Raw genomic sequence first — 18,512 nt, 5'->3', positions numbered from 1 at the left:
TATCAAGCCAACTGAGGTGCAGTAATCCAGAGGCGTTGTTGTGCCAGAGCTACGAACATAGTGTTATTTTTTTTACTTAGAGTTATAAATCAGGAAAACACTGATTGTTAGATACATGTTTTTGGTGTAGCCTAATTTCAATATACCGAAATTACACTCATAGTTTTACTCTTGCGTCCATTAATTATGATTCGGTTGTTATTATAAATATGCATTTGTACCCTTGGCAATTCAATTATTTTTAAATTTAAATTTAAATCTACACCATAATTTAAGAAACTAAAAACCAACTACAAATTTTAGTCGATCTCTTTCTAAAAATGATTGTTAATTTAAATGTAAACTGTGTACATATATAATTTTTGAAGGAGAAGGGCCGAATGAGAGAAGGTGGAGATGGAGAAGTGAATGTTTTAGTGCGGAAATGCTAGAATTGAACTTTTTCATGAACATGTTTTAAAAATATTGTTGCAGTTTGGTTCTCAATAATATAGTAGCTTGCATGTCGAGTTTGAATGAATGCAGTGCATGCCATTGTGTATGGTGTTGGCTGAGTAATTTTCCATTTAGGTTAGAGGTGATCAGGTTGTTACCTTCATTCAAAAGTTTACATTATCCAGATAATTATAGGTACTAAAAATTGAATTTCATCATTGAAGAATGTAATTCAATGATAAATCACAATAAATTTTCATGTGTAAATAATGTAATCAACTGCGAAATCCAAAAAATTAAAGATGAATATTAATGACTTTTGGTGGATGTTGAAGTTTATCTTTGTAATTCTTCTGTTTTTTATTTTATTTTTTTATTTATTTTATTTTTTATTTTATGTCCATTATGCTGTTATTGCACTCTGATGAGTTTTATTTGAACTGCGCATTTTCTATGAGTAACTTTCAATCAAGATAATAGATATTAAATCTATTTGCAAGTGTATGATTGATACAGAGGAAAGCAACGGATTCGGTTCTAAAAGATTTTCTTGAAATTCTATAAAGGTACCATAAAAGGCTCTCTTTTTCTTCTACTCTATTTCAAGATCTTCATTTTTTATGCATCCTTTGAAATTGCAATTATGATAACTGTGCATACCTAGTTTGGTTTATGGTTGGGTCTTGGCAATTGGGATAAATGGTAGCATTCTTATTTTTGGTAAAAAATAACACGTGGTACCTCATTTAGGGTAGGGTATCATGTCAGCGTAGACCGAGTCAAAATTGACCTTGAAAGCCAAAATTGCCACAGATGCAAAACTTAGGGGGCGATTTTGTAGTTTTTTTCTTAGGGGGCTAAAATCGCAACTTTGGGAAAGTTAGGGGGCTAAAACTGCTATTAAGTCGGGACAAAACTGCCACAGTGTCAAAACTTAGGGGGCAGTTTTGTATGGGTCAAAATCGCAACTCCTTGAAACTTAGGGGGTTAAAACTGTTATTAAACCTATTAAGTATTACCGTAAAATTGGTGATGTGGACATGTGAGACCCACTTAAACACCCAATGTGGGCTGCTCTATTGTGGATGGTCTAAATGTCCATGTTTAAAGTTGATGCCTACGTTACCCTCTCATGATATCAACCAATCAAAATGTAATATACATAGGTAACATAAAATGTCAAATAAATGAGTTTTTTTCTAAAAATAAAAGAGTTAAATCTTAATTATTTTTTTTGAAGGAGAGTTAATCTTAATCATAATGTAACAAATGATTTAATTTTTTTTTTTTATATTAAGGTGTTCAATCTTAATTAATTTACACTACAAGACTTATAACAAATAAAATTTTACAACAAATTTCTTTCATCTGGATGTCCTTAAATTCATCATTTACATTCATAAAATTTCTTCCATTCCAGAACCCCGAACGTGAGAACAAAAACTTCTCCTTCTTTCAAATTTCTTCTTCTTTATTCTTCCATATTGATCAATTTTTGTTTCTTTTTCATTCTTCTTCCCATTTTAATTGTTCAATTTTGTCGTTCCTCTCTAACTCCTCCTCCTCCTTGAGCGAAAGGGAGAACCTTCGATATGACGTCGACACAATAATGGTGGAGGAGGAGGAGGCTCCACAGGGCTTACATGAGTTTGTTATAAATCTTATTCTGTCTTTCATCTACAATACTACTACTAAGTCTGAACAAGAAACTTGTTCCGTTTGCTTGACTGAATTCAAAGATAATGATCATGTTCGTACCCTCCCTCTTTGCTCCCACATTTTTCATCACGATTGCATTGATGTTTGGCTTCGTTCAAACACTAACTGTCCTCTATGTCGCTCCCTTATTTGCTGTCATCTCTGTTGTTTACTTACATCCATCGCCAACAAGGACGGACGGGTGGACTTTCCCGTCTTACCCCCTTATTCATTTGCTTCTGAGCGAAGCTTGTAGTCGAAGAGGACAGAACACCAGTTTCTCGACAGAGTGGATCATCGAGCCAACTGACGTGTTTGGATCTAGAGGTGTTGTTTCGCCGGAGCAATGGACATAGGGTTAATTGTTATCGTGCCTTTAAGTCCAAATAAAAGAACAAAAGCCTCATCACATAATCATTTCAGCAACAACCAAAAAAATGCTAGCGAACTCCCACAACATCATAGCGACAACACCTGCTAGCAGCCCTCAAAGTACAACAGATGATTTACTCAATTTTTATAATTAACTACCTCACAACCAAGAAAAATCAAATCAAAAAGAAAAATCAAGTCATCATACCTGACGTTGTACTGGAAATAACTGCAATTCTCACGATATTTGAAATCATGACGATTCTCACGAAAATTGAAAAATGTGGCAGTTGGGAACGACAAAATTGAACAATCAAAATGGGGGGAAATTTTTTTATGAATATAACTGATAAATTTAAGGACATTCAGATGAAAAAAATTTGATGTGAAATTTTAATCGTTCTAAGCCAGTTCTTAGTGTAATTTAATTAAGATTGAACACTTAAATATAATTAAGGCAATATTACATTATGGGTCCTTTATCTTATTTATTTGTAACACTTTGGTCCTTTGTCTTTATTTTTTCCCGTTTAGGTCCTTTATCTCTCTTAAAAGCACATATACATCTTTTTTCGCATTTTTTTTATTAAAAAATACATAATTTTATTTTTAAAAATATATTTTTATTAAAACTGAAAAAAATCCAAAAATATGATGAAGATGTTCATCATCTTCATCTTCTTCCTTTGAATCTTCATTATCTTCTTTAAATAAATAAAAAAATTCTACTAAAATATATCTCCAAATATCGTGAATTAATGTTATATTCACCTCAAATCTTATTTTAAATACAAAAATCAAAACCTTAATTTCACAAATGTTGCAAGGCGGATGGTAGAGGCTTAGTCACTGGCGGAAGGGTTAGACTTTACGAAAGTTAAAATTGTTCTGGAAACAACAAAATTGATGTGCAAAGCTGCTATCAATTTTGGGGTTATTTTTATGTCGGGCTTGAATATTGAGTTAGAAAATAATAATAATAATAATATACAGCGTGACAATTTATATAACTATTTTTTTTTTTTTTGTTTTTGTGATGAAACTAAATCTCTTTCTCTATAGGGGTTTGATTTTTGTGTTTAAAAGAAGATTTGAGGTGAATATAACATTAATTCATGATATTTGGAGATATATTTGTGTAGCAATTTTTTTGATTCAATGAAGATGATGAATATTCAAAGGAAGAAGATGAAGATGATGAACATCTTCATCATATTTCTGGATTTGTTTCATTTTTAATAAAAAGATATTTTAAAAAATAAAATTGTGTATTTTTTTTAATAAAAAAAATGAGAAAAAGGATGTATATGTGCTTTTATAAGAGATAAAAGACCTAAGCGGAAAAAAATAAAGATAAAGGATCCAAGTGTAACAAATAAATAAGATAAAAGATCTCTAATGTAATCATGTCTATAATTAAATAAAAATTAAAAGTATTAAAAATTACCTTATGATTATAATTGATTCTTTTTTTAGAAAAAAATTGACTCATTTATGACATTTAATGTTATATTACATTTTGATTGGTTGATATCATGAGAGGGTAAAATACCCTCTAAATAAGAGAGGGAAATCTAGAAAAAATCATGTTTAAAATATGGTTTTTTCTAAATTACCTTTGAAGAATGGTGGGTAATTTACCTACCAACCAATGAAAATGAGCAATTTATTTGTGGGATCAAGATAGTTCATGAATATGTGCTTATGTGGCTAATGTGTATTGATTAGGGTAAAATTACCCATCATTTTTTCATGGATAGCCTAGTTGCCACCTTAAAACATTCCTTATTGTAGCTTACGTTTCCTATTTGTTCTGCATGATGGGAGGCTTTGGATTTACTTACATTGTGGTAAAACCGTGTAGCAATTCCATACTGGCTTTGGTTATTTATTTATTTTATAAATAAAACAGTAAAACACTTTTACTATTTCAATTAAATGAGATCGAATTGTACTTATTATTTTGTATCTCATTTTGGACAGCTCTTAAATTCCATTTACTTTGCTATGCATTTATTTATTTATTGAATACAGAGATTCTAAAGCCCACAATCTCGTGTTCATAAACCAACCACAGTTTCCTCGCTCATATCTTCTCACAATAACACACACAGACATTAACCCTAAACCTATTACCATGGAGAATGATATCTTAGAGGCTCTGTTATCTGTCACCTTGTTGGCATTTGCCACAACAACCTGTTCCCTCCTTATAACTTGCTTCATAGTCCACACTTACCGCCGGTTCCTCTCTAACTCCTCCTCCTCCTTGAGCGAAAGGGAGAACCTTCGATATGACGTCGACACAATGATGGTGGAGGAGGAGGAGGCTCCACAGGGCTTACATGAGTTTGTTATAAATCTTATTCCGTCTTTCATCTACAATACTACTACTAAGTCTGAACAAGAAACTTGTTCCGTTTGCTTGACTGAATTCAAAGATAATGATCATGTTCGTACCCTCCCTCTTTGCTCCCACATTTTTCATCACGATTGCATTGATGTTTGGCTTCGTTCAAACACTAACTGTCCTCTATGTCGCTCCCTTATTTGCTGTCATCTCTGTTGTTTACTTACATCCATCGCCAACAAGGACGGACGGGTGGACTTTCCCGTCTTACCCCCTTATTCATTTGCTTCTGAGCGAAGCTTGTAGTCGAAGAGGACAGAACACCAGTTTCTCGACTGAGCCAGCTGACGTGTTTGGATCTAGAGGTGTTGTTTCGCCGGAGCAATGGACATAGGGTTAATTGCTATCCAAGTACTTTTTTTCTTTCTATTTCAATAATCTTTATCTTCACTAGAGTTTTTTTTTTATTAGTTATAAATTGGGAAATCGCCACTGTGATTGATGTTTATTATATTAAGGTTACTTTTATGTGAGTTATTATATCATGAAGACATAAGTTTCATTTCTGAATTCCTTGAGAAAAAAGTTTCATTTTGATGAATTATTAAAATATTGGTGAAAGTGTGAAACTAATAAACAATAGTTATTGCTATTGTTCGAATTGTAAGTAATACCTGATTTTTTCATAATGATTGATTGATAATTGTTGGTTTATTTTGATTTTGATTTTGATTTTGATTTTCGGTAAGAAATGCTAATTAAAGATGGCGAAAAGAATTCCAGCAAAGGAATTACGATTATCCATGATTACCAAATAATTGGAGGTGATAAAGGTGAACAAGTTATTAGAGTTAAAAGTATGATGATCTTATGTTGTGCTCCTTCACAAGAACTTACTGTGAAGCATCTGGTGTGTAAAAAGCATTTATCTCTTTAGCATTCATCTGGTCATTTTGGGGTGTAGCTAGTTTTTAAGTAGTGTGATTAGAAAAAGAGAAATGATATTTGTACAACCATTTTTTGACAATATTTAGACAACTTTCTCTCTCACACTCACATTATATTCTTACTCTCTCTCTTCCTTTCTCTTTCTCCATTATTTTTTACCAATGAAAAGAGAGAAAAAAATGAGGTTGTCATAGAAGTTGTTAGCAAATGTTGTTCAAATATATTTGTGTGGATTGTTTTATTTCTATTGAGCGCTCTTTATCATTGCATTTAATTTGTTGACCAAATTAGTGTCTTCTTTTTTGTTTCCCCTCATGATTTGATCAAAGTTATTGCCCAATTTAAAGAGATAAAATTCATCGTGCTCACTTCTCAACCAAAAACTCTGCAAAACCATCAAACATCAAAAGGCAAAAATAAAAATTCATTCAACTTCGCAAACTCCACACCTAGTGAACTACAAACTCTAGGAAAAGCAAGAAAAAAAATCCCCAATTTCTAATTATATTAGTGTTAGGGATGAATTCAGGAAAATTGGACACAACTTTCAAATCATTGGCCATCAAAAGTTGTTTTTGAAGAGGCCCAATAAGGAATTGGCCTTGATTGTCGGTTCAAGCAAAATTGGATTGTAGTTGAACCAGTAAGTTTATAGAAATTCAAATTAATTATGAATGTTATTCATGGAGTTAGGGAAGACAAATATAGGGAATTTTGTGAAAAGTCAAACTATTCATGGAGTTACAAATTGGTTGGAAACGGAGAAGAGATTGACGAGGGAATTGAGTCAAACAAGTTTTTGAGAAAACTCCAAACAGAGAATGTGAATGTGAGGATGAGGGAAATCAAAAGAGTTAATTAACAGAGAGTAACGACGTTAAGTGAAAAGGGAGGTGGTTGTCTATTTGAATAATAAATAAGGGATATTAGTGTTAACTTAAAAACTAGAGGGGGTGTCAGTGTTATTTAAAAAAAACTTTAAGGGAGGTGAGTGTAATTTGCTCTTGATTTTATTCTATTGATAAATATCCGATTCTACGAAATGATTTTTTTTATCAAGTAGTCTAATGATCAATGTTTACACATTTTTAAAATAGAGAAAGGCTTACACGTTTTGTCTACTACAACATACATGCATTTCAAAATACACAGAAATCAATGAGAATATGTAAAACAGTGAAAAAACTTATGGTGGCCTTACAATTTCATAACTAAAATCAAACAAGAAAAATGTCAACTGGTGTCCCATGACACTGGTTAAGGGATCAAATGTAATAAGTATTACATTGGAATTTGTGTTGTCAACTCCTCAAAAACATAAAGTGTTATTTTCATTTTAAAACTTCTTTATTTAATTTCTTAACCAGTACCCCATGATACCGATTAATATGATCCATCAAACTAGCGGTGTTCAAAACCGAACCAACCCAATAAAAAAAACCGCAAACCAAACCAATCTAAACCGAAACCGCAAAAAACCGCACTTGGTTCGGATGAATTCGGATGACTTTTGCACTGAACCGCGCAGTTCGTTTCGGTTTGCGGTTTGCATCTCAGCAACCGAACCAAAACAACCCAAACCACAAGAATAATGAATACTAGCCAAATTACATAGCTCAAGAATACTATTTTTCGATTCGATTTTTTCATTGTTGCACCATCAGGTTCGATTATAATTCATTTCCATATCTTTCAATTCATTTCCAGTGATGAATTTGTTTCCTTTATTTCCCAATAATTTGTTTCATGCTTATGTTTCTTCTTAATTTTACCTATTTTCATATAAGTTTTACCTAATATTTTATCATATAAACAACAAAATAAAATGTAATATGTTTATTTTGTAACAACCTGGCAATATTAGAGTTAAAGTAATATTTTTTTTAACTTGTGATAAACCAAACCAATCCAAGTCACATTGGTTTGGTTTGGATGACTTTTTAAAAATCAACCGAACCAAACCAAACCGCATGCTTTTTTATCTCGCGGTTTGGATGATTTTTATGCTTAAAACCGAACCAAACCGCACCGCACCGCAAACACCCCTACATCAAACAATCATAGAGGATTTGTAACAAGACTCACCTGCAGTACTATAGTTAATCCCTCTATCACCATAAATAGGGAGTTTCTAGTAACTCCCTTGAAAATGTTGAATTCATCTTGTTTTGGTGCATTAAATTCATTCTAAACCTTCAGTTTAGAAGAATATATTCAATGTCTTATGTTAGAACTTCATAGTTTCCCATAAAATAGTAAAGTGAAGGCTTTTCACTACTTGAAACTCTCGTATTTACTGCGGATTTTCACCCGCAGAATTCTCCACAGGAAAAACTGAAGATTTGGCTGCGGTATAAGTTTCCTGCGGTTTTGGCTGCGATATAAGTTTCCTGCAGTTTTGGCTGCGATATAAGTTTCCTGCGGATATGGATGCTGTTGGAAACATTCGCAGGTGACTATTATTTTTCTGAGGAATTTCCTGCGGAATGTTTATCCAATAGAAACTCCGCAGGTACGGGTTTTCCGCAGTTTTTCATATGGCCTTTCCGGCAAATTTCCCTCCGGTATGTTTATTTTGTTGAAATTTGTAATATTTTAAATTTCTTAATTTAGATTATTGAATATGGACCCTATAATTTAAAATTTAAATCCAAATCAACATATATCCAAATAAAATGTCAAACAGTTACCTTCGATTGTAATTAATATTTTTTTTTGTTTATAACTCACTTGGGTTGACCTGAGACTTGAGAGTGTGCTTCTTCTCAAAGTTTCACGTTCGATTCTTTTCATGCCAATTTAGGTGGGTTAATTTAGATTCTTTGAAAAAGACAATAAAGTCCCTTACAATAATATCGGCTTTGTTTGATAAAAATAACGGATTGTTATTAAGTTAGTTGATAGCTTATAATCTATAGTTGACAACTTATGATTTATAATTAATATAAAAAAGTGATACTATTAAGTGATTTGATTGGAGGCTCGTGTAAAATAAATTTAAATATAATTTATTTATATTTTTTAAAATAAATGTTAGTAATTAGTTTATACTTCTTTGTTAGAATTTGAAACAATTTCTTCAACTCATTATCTTCTAGCTTAAATCATTCGAACCACCTAATTCCTATAAACTTTTTTTTCTAAAAAATTATGTAAAAATTTATTCCTTATTTATTTATGTAAATACCTAATTGGGAGGTAAAATCAAAATCTTGCTATAAAAGTTATTCCTAATTTGCGAAAAGACGGGCACTCACGTCTTTCCGCTCTTTTTATTGCGCTAACATTTAAAAATTATGAACGGTGCTTTTTATGAAATTTTGATTTTGATTAAAACTAAAAAAATAAATGTTTGTTGCTTTCAAGTTATAACAAACCAAATAATATAATAAAAAAAATCTAAATTCTTTTTTTAATGACACCAACAACAATCTTTATTATAAAAAAGTTGTTTAAGGGTATAATTGAGATAATGAAAAAGTAGGTATTAATATACTCATTTAGTTTGTTACACTTTCTAAATGATAAGGGGAAAAAAATAAATATACATATATTCATATCGTGTTTGTTACAATTTTTTAATATTTAATATTATTCTTATCTATTTGTTACATGTGTTGTTTGTATTTAAAATTGAAGGCACTTTTGAAAAGAAAAATCTAACCCAAAATAATTGAAAATGGTAGTTTTCTTTATATATAGTATAGATTTATTATTTAGATAAAAAGAATTGTATTCTTAATTTTCATTTATGATTTTAATCTCAAATTTGTAAAAATGGAAAAGAGAACCACTTATCCAGATTTTTTTATGTGCTAAGTAAAATCATAGAGCCTCTTAGATTTAGATTTGAACTCATTCGCCACTCTCACCAATCGCAACCCTCTCGAAAACTTTCGCGCCTCTCAAATTTAGATCGGAACGCTGACGAAAATCAGAATCTCATTAAAAATTATTGTTCATAATTTATATTCATCAGTGCAATATAAATAACGGAGGACGTGCACACTAGTAGATATAATAGTTTAAATAAATGATAAATTTGAAATGAAAAAGTCAGCTCAAAATTATAAATAAATGTATATATGTTTGTTAAATAAATATATATATATTTGTTAAAAAAAACACTTTTACTTTTTTTTAGAGGATTTATGTATTTTTACTTCTTTTTTTGTCCTTATAATTATTCAAACTTTTTGTTTTAATCCACCTAATTCTCTGTTTTTTTTTACTTTTAGTCCCCAAAAGTTTATCATCGGCACTTTTGGTCTCTATTTTTAAGTCAACTCATGTGTAACTTTCAAAATTTTAATTTTTACGCATGCAAGTTTAGATTATTATAAGAATCTCTCCCCAAAAAGTTTAATTTTTATGTTTCTGGCGCTTAAAAATTCATATTTAATTACTGCTTTGTTAAAAATAATTCTAATTATTTTTTGTAGAGATTCTTGTAATATTTTAAGCATTCATGCAAAAACTCATTTAAAAATCTGAAGTGTACACATAACTTTTAAAAGTCAAACAAAAAGTTGAAATATTTATAGAGACCAAAATCCCTTAATATATAGGTTGTGTAAATTAAGTAAATCTAAACTTTAAAAAGAAAATATGAAGAGGAAATTTGTAGAAAAATATTTACGTTAGGAGTTAGTTTTCAACTTTCCTATAAACAATGTGTATATTTAAATCTAAGCCAATTCGTTTAGATCCGGTTTCAGTTTCGTTTGCAGATTCGGTTTGTCCTTCGCTGACTCTCTTGGCCTCTTTCGTGGTGGAGCACGGTGTATGAGCATGTGGTATATGTTTATTTCAAGCATTGCTCATGTGTCGGAGGATACGAATGGTTTGGCCAAAAATGGCATTGTTAACGTCATGTCCTTGATCCTAGTGGGTATTTGTTATCGTGTTGGCGATAGGGTTCATCGCCATAAGTAAAAAGTTCAAGTTTGCTTGAATTCGTTCTAAGTTTGTCCTCGTGTACATTTGTGCATCGCCACTTTTTTGCAATTTGGTTTCGAGTCCGCGTACGGACTCGCTAGATTGTACCGGTGTTACATGTTTGTGTGCACTTGTTGTTTGTTGAACCCTATTGGACTGGACTGTAATATATTTGGGTTATTTTTATATTTTTTTGTTTTGTTTGGTTTATTGGGTCAAGCCTACGTTCCTCAGTTGCTTGTAACTTTTCATGTTTATCTTCCATTTGCTCCCTTTTTGTCTAAAAAAAATTGAAATCTAAATAAAACTTTGTTAGGAAAGATACATTCATAAAAAATAGTAATTTTCATTTAGTTTGTTTTTATCAGATATATTGTTAGTTAGTTTTGTTTAGTGAAGATATAGCCTATTTTGTCGGTGGAAATTTGATTTGGGATTGATATAGCTATTTAGTTAGTGTTATTATAAATTGAATCGAAACTCTAAAACCCCCACAACCCCGCGTTCCTTCAAAAAGAGTAAACTACCGTCTCCTCACATAACACACCTACCTTCCCCTCCCCGTTAGCATGGATAATTATATCTTTGATATTCTGGTGATTGTCTTCTCTTCGTTTCTCGCAGCATCGTGTTTCGTACTTATCGCTTTAATCATAGTCCACACTTGCCGCCGGTTCCACCCTAACTCCTCCTCCTCGTTGAGCGACTTGGAATCCCTTGAATATGACGTCGAGTCAACAACAACGGAGGAGGAGGAGGCTCCACATGGCTTAGATGAGTCTGTTATATATGCTATTCCGTCCTTCATCTATACCACCACAAAGTCTGAACAAGAAGAAGAATCTCGTGGTGAGTGTGTTGTTTGCTTGGAGGAGTACGAAGATAATGATCACATTCGCATCCTTCCGTTTTGCTCCCACACTTTCCATCTCAATTGTATCGACGTTTGGCTTCGTTCAAACCCTAGTTGTCCTTTGTGTCGCTCATGTCTTTACTTTTTCGAGGAGGACTTTATGTTGAAACGCTCTAATGCATCTGGTTCCGAGCGGAGCTTGTCGCCCGAGAGAATGGTTATCATCGACATCCCTGCCACCGCATCCCCATCGTAGTATTAGAGGAAGAACAATGGTTTCTCGGAGAAAGTGGGCTTTTTAAATCCCCATTGTAGTATCAAGCCAGCTGAGGTGCAGTGATCCAGAGGCGTTGTTGTGCCGGAGCTACGGAGATAATGTTATTTTATTTACTAAAGTTGTAAGTTAGGCAAACGCCGACTGTTAGGAGAGGTCGTTATGCTTTCTCTTTTAACCTTTTTTGTAGGTTTTTTATTGTATTATGAAGATATAAGTTTCGTTTTGAATGAATTATTAAGTTTCATTGTATGGATAATGATCGATTAAGAGTAAAAAGAACTTTAATTAATTTGTAGATTCTGAACTACTTTGAGAATTTTATATTTTATTTGTTATATCGTTGGCGGCGTAATTGGAAAAGATAAGAATGATTTGTTAAGTTAGAAATCATAAAAATTTATACTTATAATTTTAATCAGAACGGTGGGCAGATAGATATGGGAGTGTCCGTCTAAACGCTAGTATATATAATTGTTTTTTATTTATTTATTAGTGTAATGGCGAACACTAATGTGTCTGTCTTTTCGCTTTTATTGACAAAGAATGATAAAAAATAATGATTTTTCATAGTGTCCAATATTATTTCTATCCTTAATGATTGTTCCTCCTACCTCCTATCGTAGTGAATTGTTCCTGTTTCAAATTTAAATCCACATAATTTAAGAAACTAAATACTAACTACAAATTTTAGTGAATCTTTTTCACTGTTATTTTAACTGTAAAGTGTAAAGTGTATATATATATATATATATATATATATATATATATATATATATATATATATATATTTTGCAGTTTGGTTCTCAATAATATGATAAGCTTGCATGTTAAGTTTGAATTAATGCAGGTGAAGTCTTTTGATTTTTTTTTTATGACAATTTTTTATTTTTTTTTTCTTTTATTTATGCCTTGTCGTCAACTTCTCACCAAGGGGTGTGCATGGTGTTGGCTGGCTGAGTAGTTTTCCATTTAGGTTGGAGGTGATCAGGTTGTTACCTTCAGTCAAAAGTCTACATTATCCAGATAATTATTGGTACTAAAAATTGAATTTCATCATTGAAGAATGATAAATCACAATTAATTTTTTATGTTCCTCCTACCTTCTTTGATGAGTTTTATTTGAACTGTACTGCACATTTTTTATGAGTAACTTTCAATCAAGCTAATAGAAATTAAATTTATTTTCATTTGTATGATTGATATAGAGAAAAGCAACGGATTCAGTTCTAATAAAAGATTCTCTTTTAAGTTCTGTAAACCATAAAAGGTTCTCTTTTTCTTCTACTCTATTTCAAGATCAACATTTTTTATGCATCCTTTGAATTGCAATTATGATAACTGTGCTTACCTAGTTTGGTTGATGGTTGGGTCTTGGCATAAATTGTAGCATTTCTTATTTGGAAGCATTTTTTTTCACAGTAATGTTTGGAGAGTCTTAAACTGCCACACGACTCGTACTTGTTTCAAAAACGAAAGGTCTGTTTGCATCTTTAATGATTGTGATTCTTGACATGATGTTGTCGATAGCAGCTAAAAGATTAGGTGACTAAAAATCGGAGGTGAACCGACTCCGACCAGACTTTGAATGGTGAAAAAGCTCTCTTTCCTGTTCACAGAATTATTATTTCTATACAGAAACAAATTATCATTCCACTTCATTTCAAAAATAAAATTAATGACATTCTTCTTAAAATGAGAACCGGAAAAGTATAGACCTTAAACAATTCTATATCTTTGTAACTTAATAAAATTAATTTTTGTATATGCAGGAACAGTTGAAAAATGAAATTAAAGACATTCATTCTCAATTAATTGGATCTATTTCTCAGTGTACAAGATCAGAAGCTTCCTCCAAGTCTAATAAGGAAGGTATGCAAGTGGCTAAATTCATATTATTTTATTTTGTCAAATGTGACAACTCTGTTTATTTGACTGCCAAACACAGCCTAAACATACTGCTGATGGGAGAAATTGTCTTAACTTTCAATGCCAGCTAGTGTTTCACAAACAAGAGTTTCACAACATCATGCAAGTAGTTATCTTTCAGATCAAGATCAGGAGACACCATTGGATAACTCTGCGGTTGGCAAACAACGTAAAACTTTGTTGAATCTATGACATGATGTAAACAACTAAACATACAATTTTCTTATTAAATTATTTGGATACTTTGGGTCCAAAGACTTGCAGTTTTTAAATTGCAAACCAAACATACATTATACTGTTCTTGCTATTACAGAAATGTTGAAATAATTTATTTCCATCCAGAAAAATTTCGCATGGACAAAATAATTTAACACTCCTGTGTATTTGGTTCACACGAGATGGGTAGGGAAAATTTTCTATTCTTAAATCATAGACTTACCTCCACACTTCACTTTAATTAAAGCTCATGAAAATGTAATAATTATTAACCAAACTTCATGAATATAGAACCAGGAATAATATTTGTATCATTGTAATATAAAGTTTATTCCCAATAATCAATTTAGATTACTTGAAACAAACAAATAAAGACTAACTAATATTTCAATTTGAAGCAACCTTCAAAACAAAATTAACAATCATGCCAATCAGTTAGACAATTGTCTCACCACAACACGCTGAGACTAAACTTACGTCTGATGCCATCTAGGTCTAAGATTGTATCTGGGTGGAGCCCGCCTGAGATTGTATCGCTTCTCCCCTGTAAATGGGGTGGGTGGAGCAACTGTTGACCTTTTCTTTTTGCGCGCACCAGCTGTGATACCGTCTGAATGTCCTTCATTATCAGCAGCATTCTGCTCACCTTCTTCAAGCTTAGAACTTTGTGCACGTGAGCGCTTCCTTGTAATGTAATCAATAGCTTTCTCAGTGTGACTGGATTCTCCACTTTTTCCTTTGATATGATCTGTATGGAAATTTTGCAAACTCTCATTTTCTATTTCCTCTGAGGTTTTTCCTAGGAACTCCTTGGCCTCCTCAACCTTTGGGACTAACTGCTGAGAATCATCTATACCTCCACCAGTCAAACTTTTCATGTTGCTGCGGTCATCTATGGATAAAGAGTGTCCGTTATTCACCTTTCTAGGAATGTTATCGCATTGGAGGTGTGCTGTATCAGAAGCGTGAAGAGCCATTCCATCATCTATTTGTCGTTCTTGAAGAGTAATTAGCGGTCCTTCTATATTGGGAGATGATGCGGGCTCTTTCACTTTTTCTATATTAACATCAGACTCGAGGGATGTCTCAGCCATATATGAAGTACCAACAGAATTTATTTCTTTAGAGAAACTGTAAAGCTTGGACGTGCAATTGTGGAGCCGAGACACAGGCCTTGCAGAACAGTTTGAGCTAGAAATGATAACATTTGAATTCTCCAAACTTTCTCGATCAGCAAGCATGACTCTTTTTCCTTCTCCAGCTCTTTCTCTTTTAATTTTTTAGTCTTTTTTAACTCCTTCAAAGATTTTAACATATTTACAAGTGCCTTGCTTTTGAACCTTCATTCTCTCAGAGATCATACTCACAACTTGCTCTTTTTCAACAATCTTGGTTTCCCTAAGGTTGACTTCAGCTTTCCTATACTCTAAGGCTTCCTCCTGTCTCCTAAACTTCTTAATGAGGGATTTCCGCTTTTGTTCCATTTCAAGCTCAAAATACTTTTTTTTCCTCGTCAAAAAGTTTCTGCTGCAACTGCAACCATAATTCTTTCTCTTTCATCTCCAGCATTCTCTTTACAGAAGAATCCACTTTCTTCTCCTTTCGATCTTGGAATACACCCCAGAAGAACAACGAATCATTCATATCTACTGAGAACAGAAGTAGCAGTAAGAGAGAGACAACCGGAAACATGAACTTTATAGTAGTTCGAAATTCAAGTGAAATCAATATATGACGAGCAAAGCCAAAGATTATATCTTACGTTGGATTTCCTGGGGAAGAATGTTCGATGGAAATATCAAAAGCTCAGCCCCATTTAAATTTCCTTTTAGAGCCATATCATTCTTGATCATCTTATTCATCAAACTACTATAATGTGTATCATAGCTGTGAAAAGTAAAAAAATATATATAATTAAAAAAATTAATAGTAGACAGAATAAAACTAATCTTGTCATTATATATAGAAAAGAAATGTCTAACAAACCTATTAACATCTTTAGCAAAAAAGTAGAGACCAATATCTTCCTTGGTTACTTGAGCTCTAAATTGAGACGGCCAGATACTTGATCGAGGCAGTTCATCTAATGTAATAATCTCTGGAAAACTGGACACAAAATTAATAACTTCGACTGCAGGACAAGTTGATAGATGAGCCTGAAACCCATCATAAGTCCTTTCAATCACATGTCCATCATAAGTCCTTTCAATCCCATGTCTGTTGCTTATATGAAATTTGCCTCGGTATGAATCATCATGAATATGCATGAGCAACCTCGTAGCAGTATAAACAGTTAAAAACAAGATGAATGGTTAAATGAAAACATAGAATAAGTATCATACTTCCATGAATGATGAAACTCCAACATCTGAAGGAACTGATGAATCGCTTCTTCAGTCATCCCTAAGATCAGTAAGTCAAACTGTGTTCTGTACTGTAGCCCTAGCGTGCTTATCAAACCTTGCAACAACTCTACTAAGTAAGTACTATTTCTAGGGTTTTGACAAAAAATAGGGTTTGTAGTGTAAGGCAAAAACAAAATTTCTCAAGTCTAAACAATATTTTTGTCAAAAAAAAAATAGAGGATAGGGATATATTTTGTCAACGGTATAAACAATATGTTTGGTTTAATCAACGGTATATATTTTTTCTATGAAATTATCTCTATAATGTCTCTAAACTTATCTATAAAACGTTCAAAAAAATATCTATAAAAAAAAAAAACAATATGCTGCAAAAAAAGGATCATGCTAACATCTGTCCTAAAGAGTATATGTTAAGAATTCCACACGTAATAAATATTTATTTAAAAGAAATAATTTACAAAGGACGCATGTTAAGAGTTCCACATATAGTAAATATTTATTGAAAAAATAATAAATTTTACAATTTGGATAAATAAATCTACACAACGATGCATAATTTTTATCTTTGATGTCCCCTCAAAAAAAAAAGTAAACAACGTGATATATACTATCATGAATAATTAATCAAAGTTATAATTGCACAAATTTAAAGAAATTCATATACACAAATTTACTCGATTAAAAAAAATATTAACTAGAATAGAAATAAAAATTCATGAAGATTAAATTACTGAATAACTTCTGAGGGTATGTTTCAGGTTGCTTTAGAGAAATAGAATTTAAATAAGTTTCTATGCTATGTTTACAAAAAAAGTTGGACGTACTTAATGTATACGACCGGTAAAGAAAAAAAATGAAAGTACAAGTCACTTAATTTAATTAGACTACTTTTTAACTTTAACATGTTTTTTAGGAGGCACAATTATAAGTTTTCTTCCGATATATAGATTTGGCATTAAATTTTAGTTGAGGAATTAAATTATAAATATGAAAGTAGGAGCCTTTGTTTGTAAAATTTGTGAAAAATGTCGATTGATCCGCATGCGAGGTCGAATTATACACACAAATTTACTATTTGTCAAAAAAAAACACAAATTTATTAATGAGTTAAAACGCAAATAACCAAGCATCGTAAACCAAATATATTTGTATTTACCAAAATTTACATGCTTGAATAATTTCTGAATCAATATATAAAAATTCAATACCATATTAAATCTACCATGAACGAAATTACTTTGGGAACATATATTAAAAGCATCCTTCATGTATATATTACTTACTTCATGGACATGAATTTTTTTTACGAACAGTGTTGTTTTTAATAATAAAACACCAACTTTTTTTTTGGGAGAAATAAAACACCAACTTTTTTTTTTTTGAAGGAAAATAAAACACCAACTTCTTTTTAAGTAATACTCGATAATAATAAATTAACCTTAACGTGAATTATGCACACATAACCAAAAAAAAAAAAACTAATAGGACAGACATATATACGAAGGGAATTGTGATATAAAACACAATGGATAAGTAAAATTTACTCTCTCTTCTTTGGATTAAAACAAATTTGTCACAAATTCAAAGAGATTAGGGTTTCTTTTCAGTTAGGGTTTCTGAGAAGTGGTATATTATTCAGTACCATATATGAGTTCTATTATAAACTCACTTATGTACACTCTTAGATATTATTAAATAAAATATATATTTTTTGAAACAATTTTAAAACATATCTTTGATTTTATTTGAATCCAAAATATATTTTTTGAAACAATTTTAATATGATATCTTTGTTATTAATTTATAAATAAGTCTTTTTTATTTAATATTTTAAACAGTGATAAGCATCCAACAATATGTCACTATGCCACTATCACCCAAGTGACGAAAGTGTCCTGTGATTCGATATAAATCGAGAAGGAAAGCTTATATTTCCACTCCCACCGTTGTATCTAAATTGTGTTTGCCGAAAATATATATGTGTATGTATTTTGTTTGTATGTTTAGTACTACATCGCAATTCGCTTATCTTTCATTGAAGATTTCATACACTTTCTTTCCAATTTCAAATTAATTTTTTACTGAATTACTACACCATAAATCTGTGCCCTTTCGACAATGATGCCGTTGACA

The 18,512-nt window shown here is 31.6% G+C and overlaps 2 protein-coding genes across 2 annotated transcripts; both read left to right on the top strand.

Annotated features, from left to right (window-relative positions):
• The first annotated feature begins 4,642 nt into the window (after positions 1–4,642).
• LOC11425682 (RING-H2 finger protein ATL64) lies at positions 4,643–5,161 on the top strand. The gene has a single exon (XM_003626416.2). The coding sequence runs from the start codon at positions 4,643–4,645 to the stop codon at positions 5,159–5,161; it is 519 nt and encodes a 172-aa protein (XP_003626464.1).
• Positions 5,162–11,310: 6,149 nt separating this feature from the next.
• LOC11430581 (RING-H2 finger protein ATL16) lies at positions 11,311–11,850 on the top strand. The gene has a single exon (XM_003626414.2). It carries the CDS (start codon positions 11,311–11,313, stop codon positions 11,848–11,850), a length of 540 nt encoding a protein of 179 aa, XP_003626462.2.
• Positions 11,851–18,512: the final 6,662 nt, after the last annotated feature.

The sequence above is a fragment of the Medicago truncatula genome, chromosome 7, assembly GCF_003473485.1.
Source record: "Medicago truncatula cultivar Jemalong A17 chromosome 7, MtrunA17r5.0-ANR, whole genome shotgun sequence".
NCBI classification, from domain to species: domain Eukaryota; kingdom Viridiplantae; phylum Streptophyta; class Magnoliopsida; order Fabales; family Fabaceae; genus Medicago; species Medicago truncatula.
Note: the sequence above shows the minus strand (reverse complement) of the source record. Positions and strands in the feature narration are given on the sequence as shown.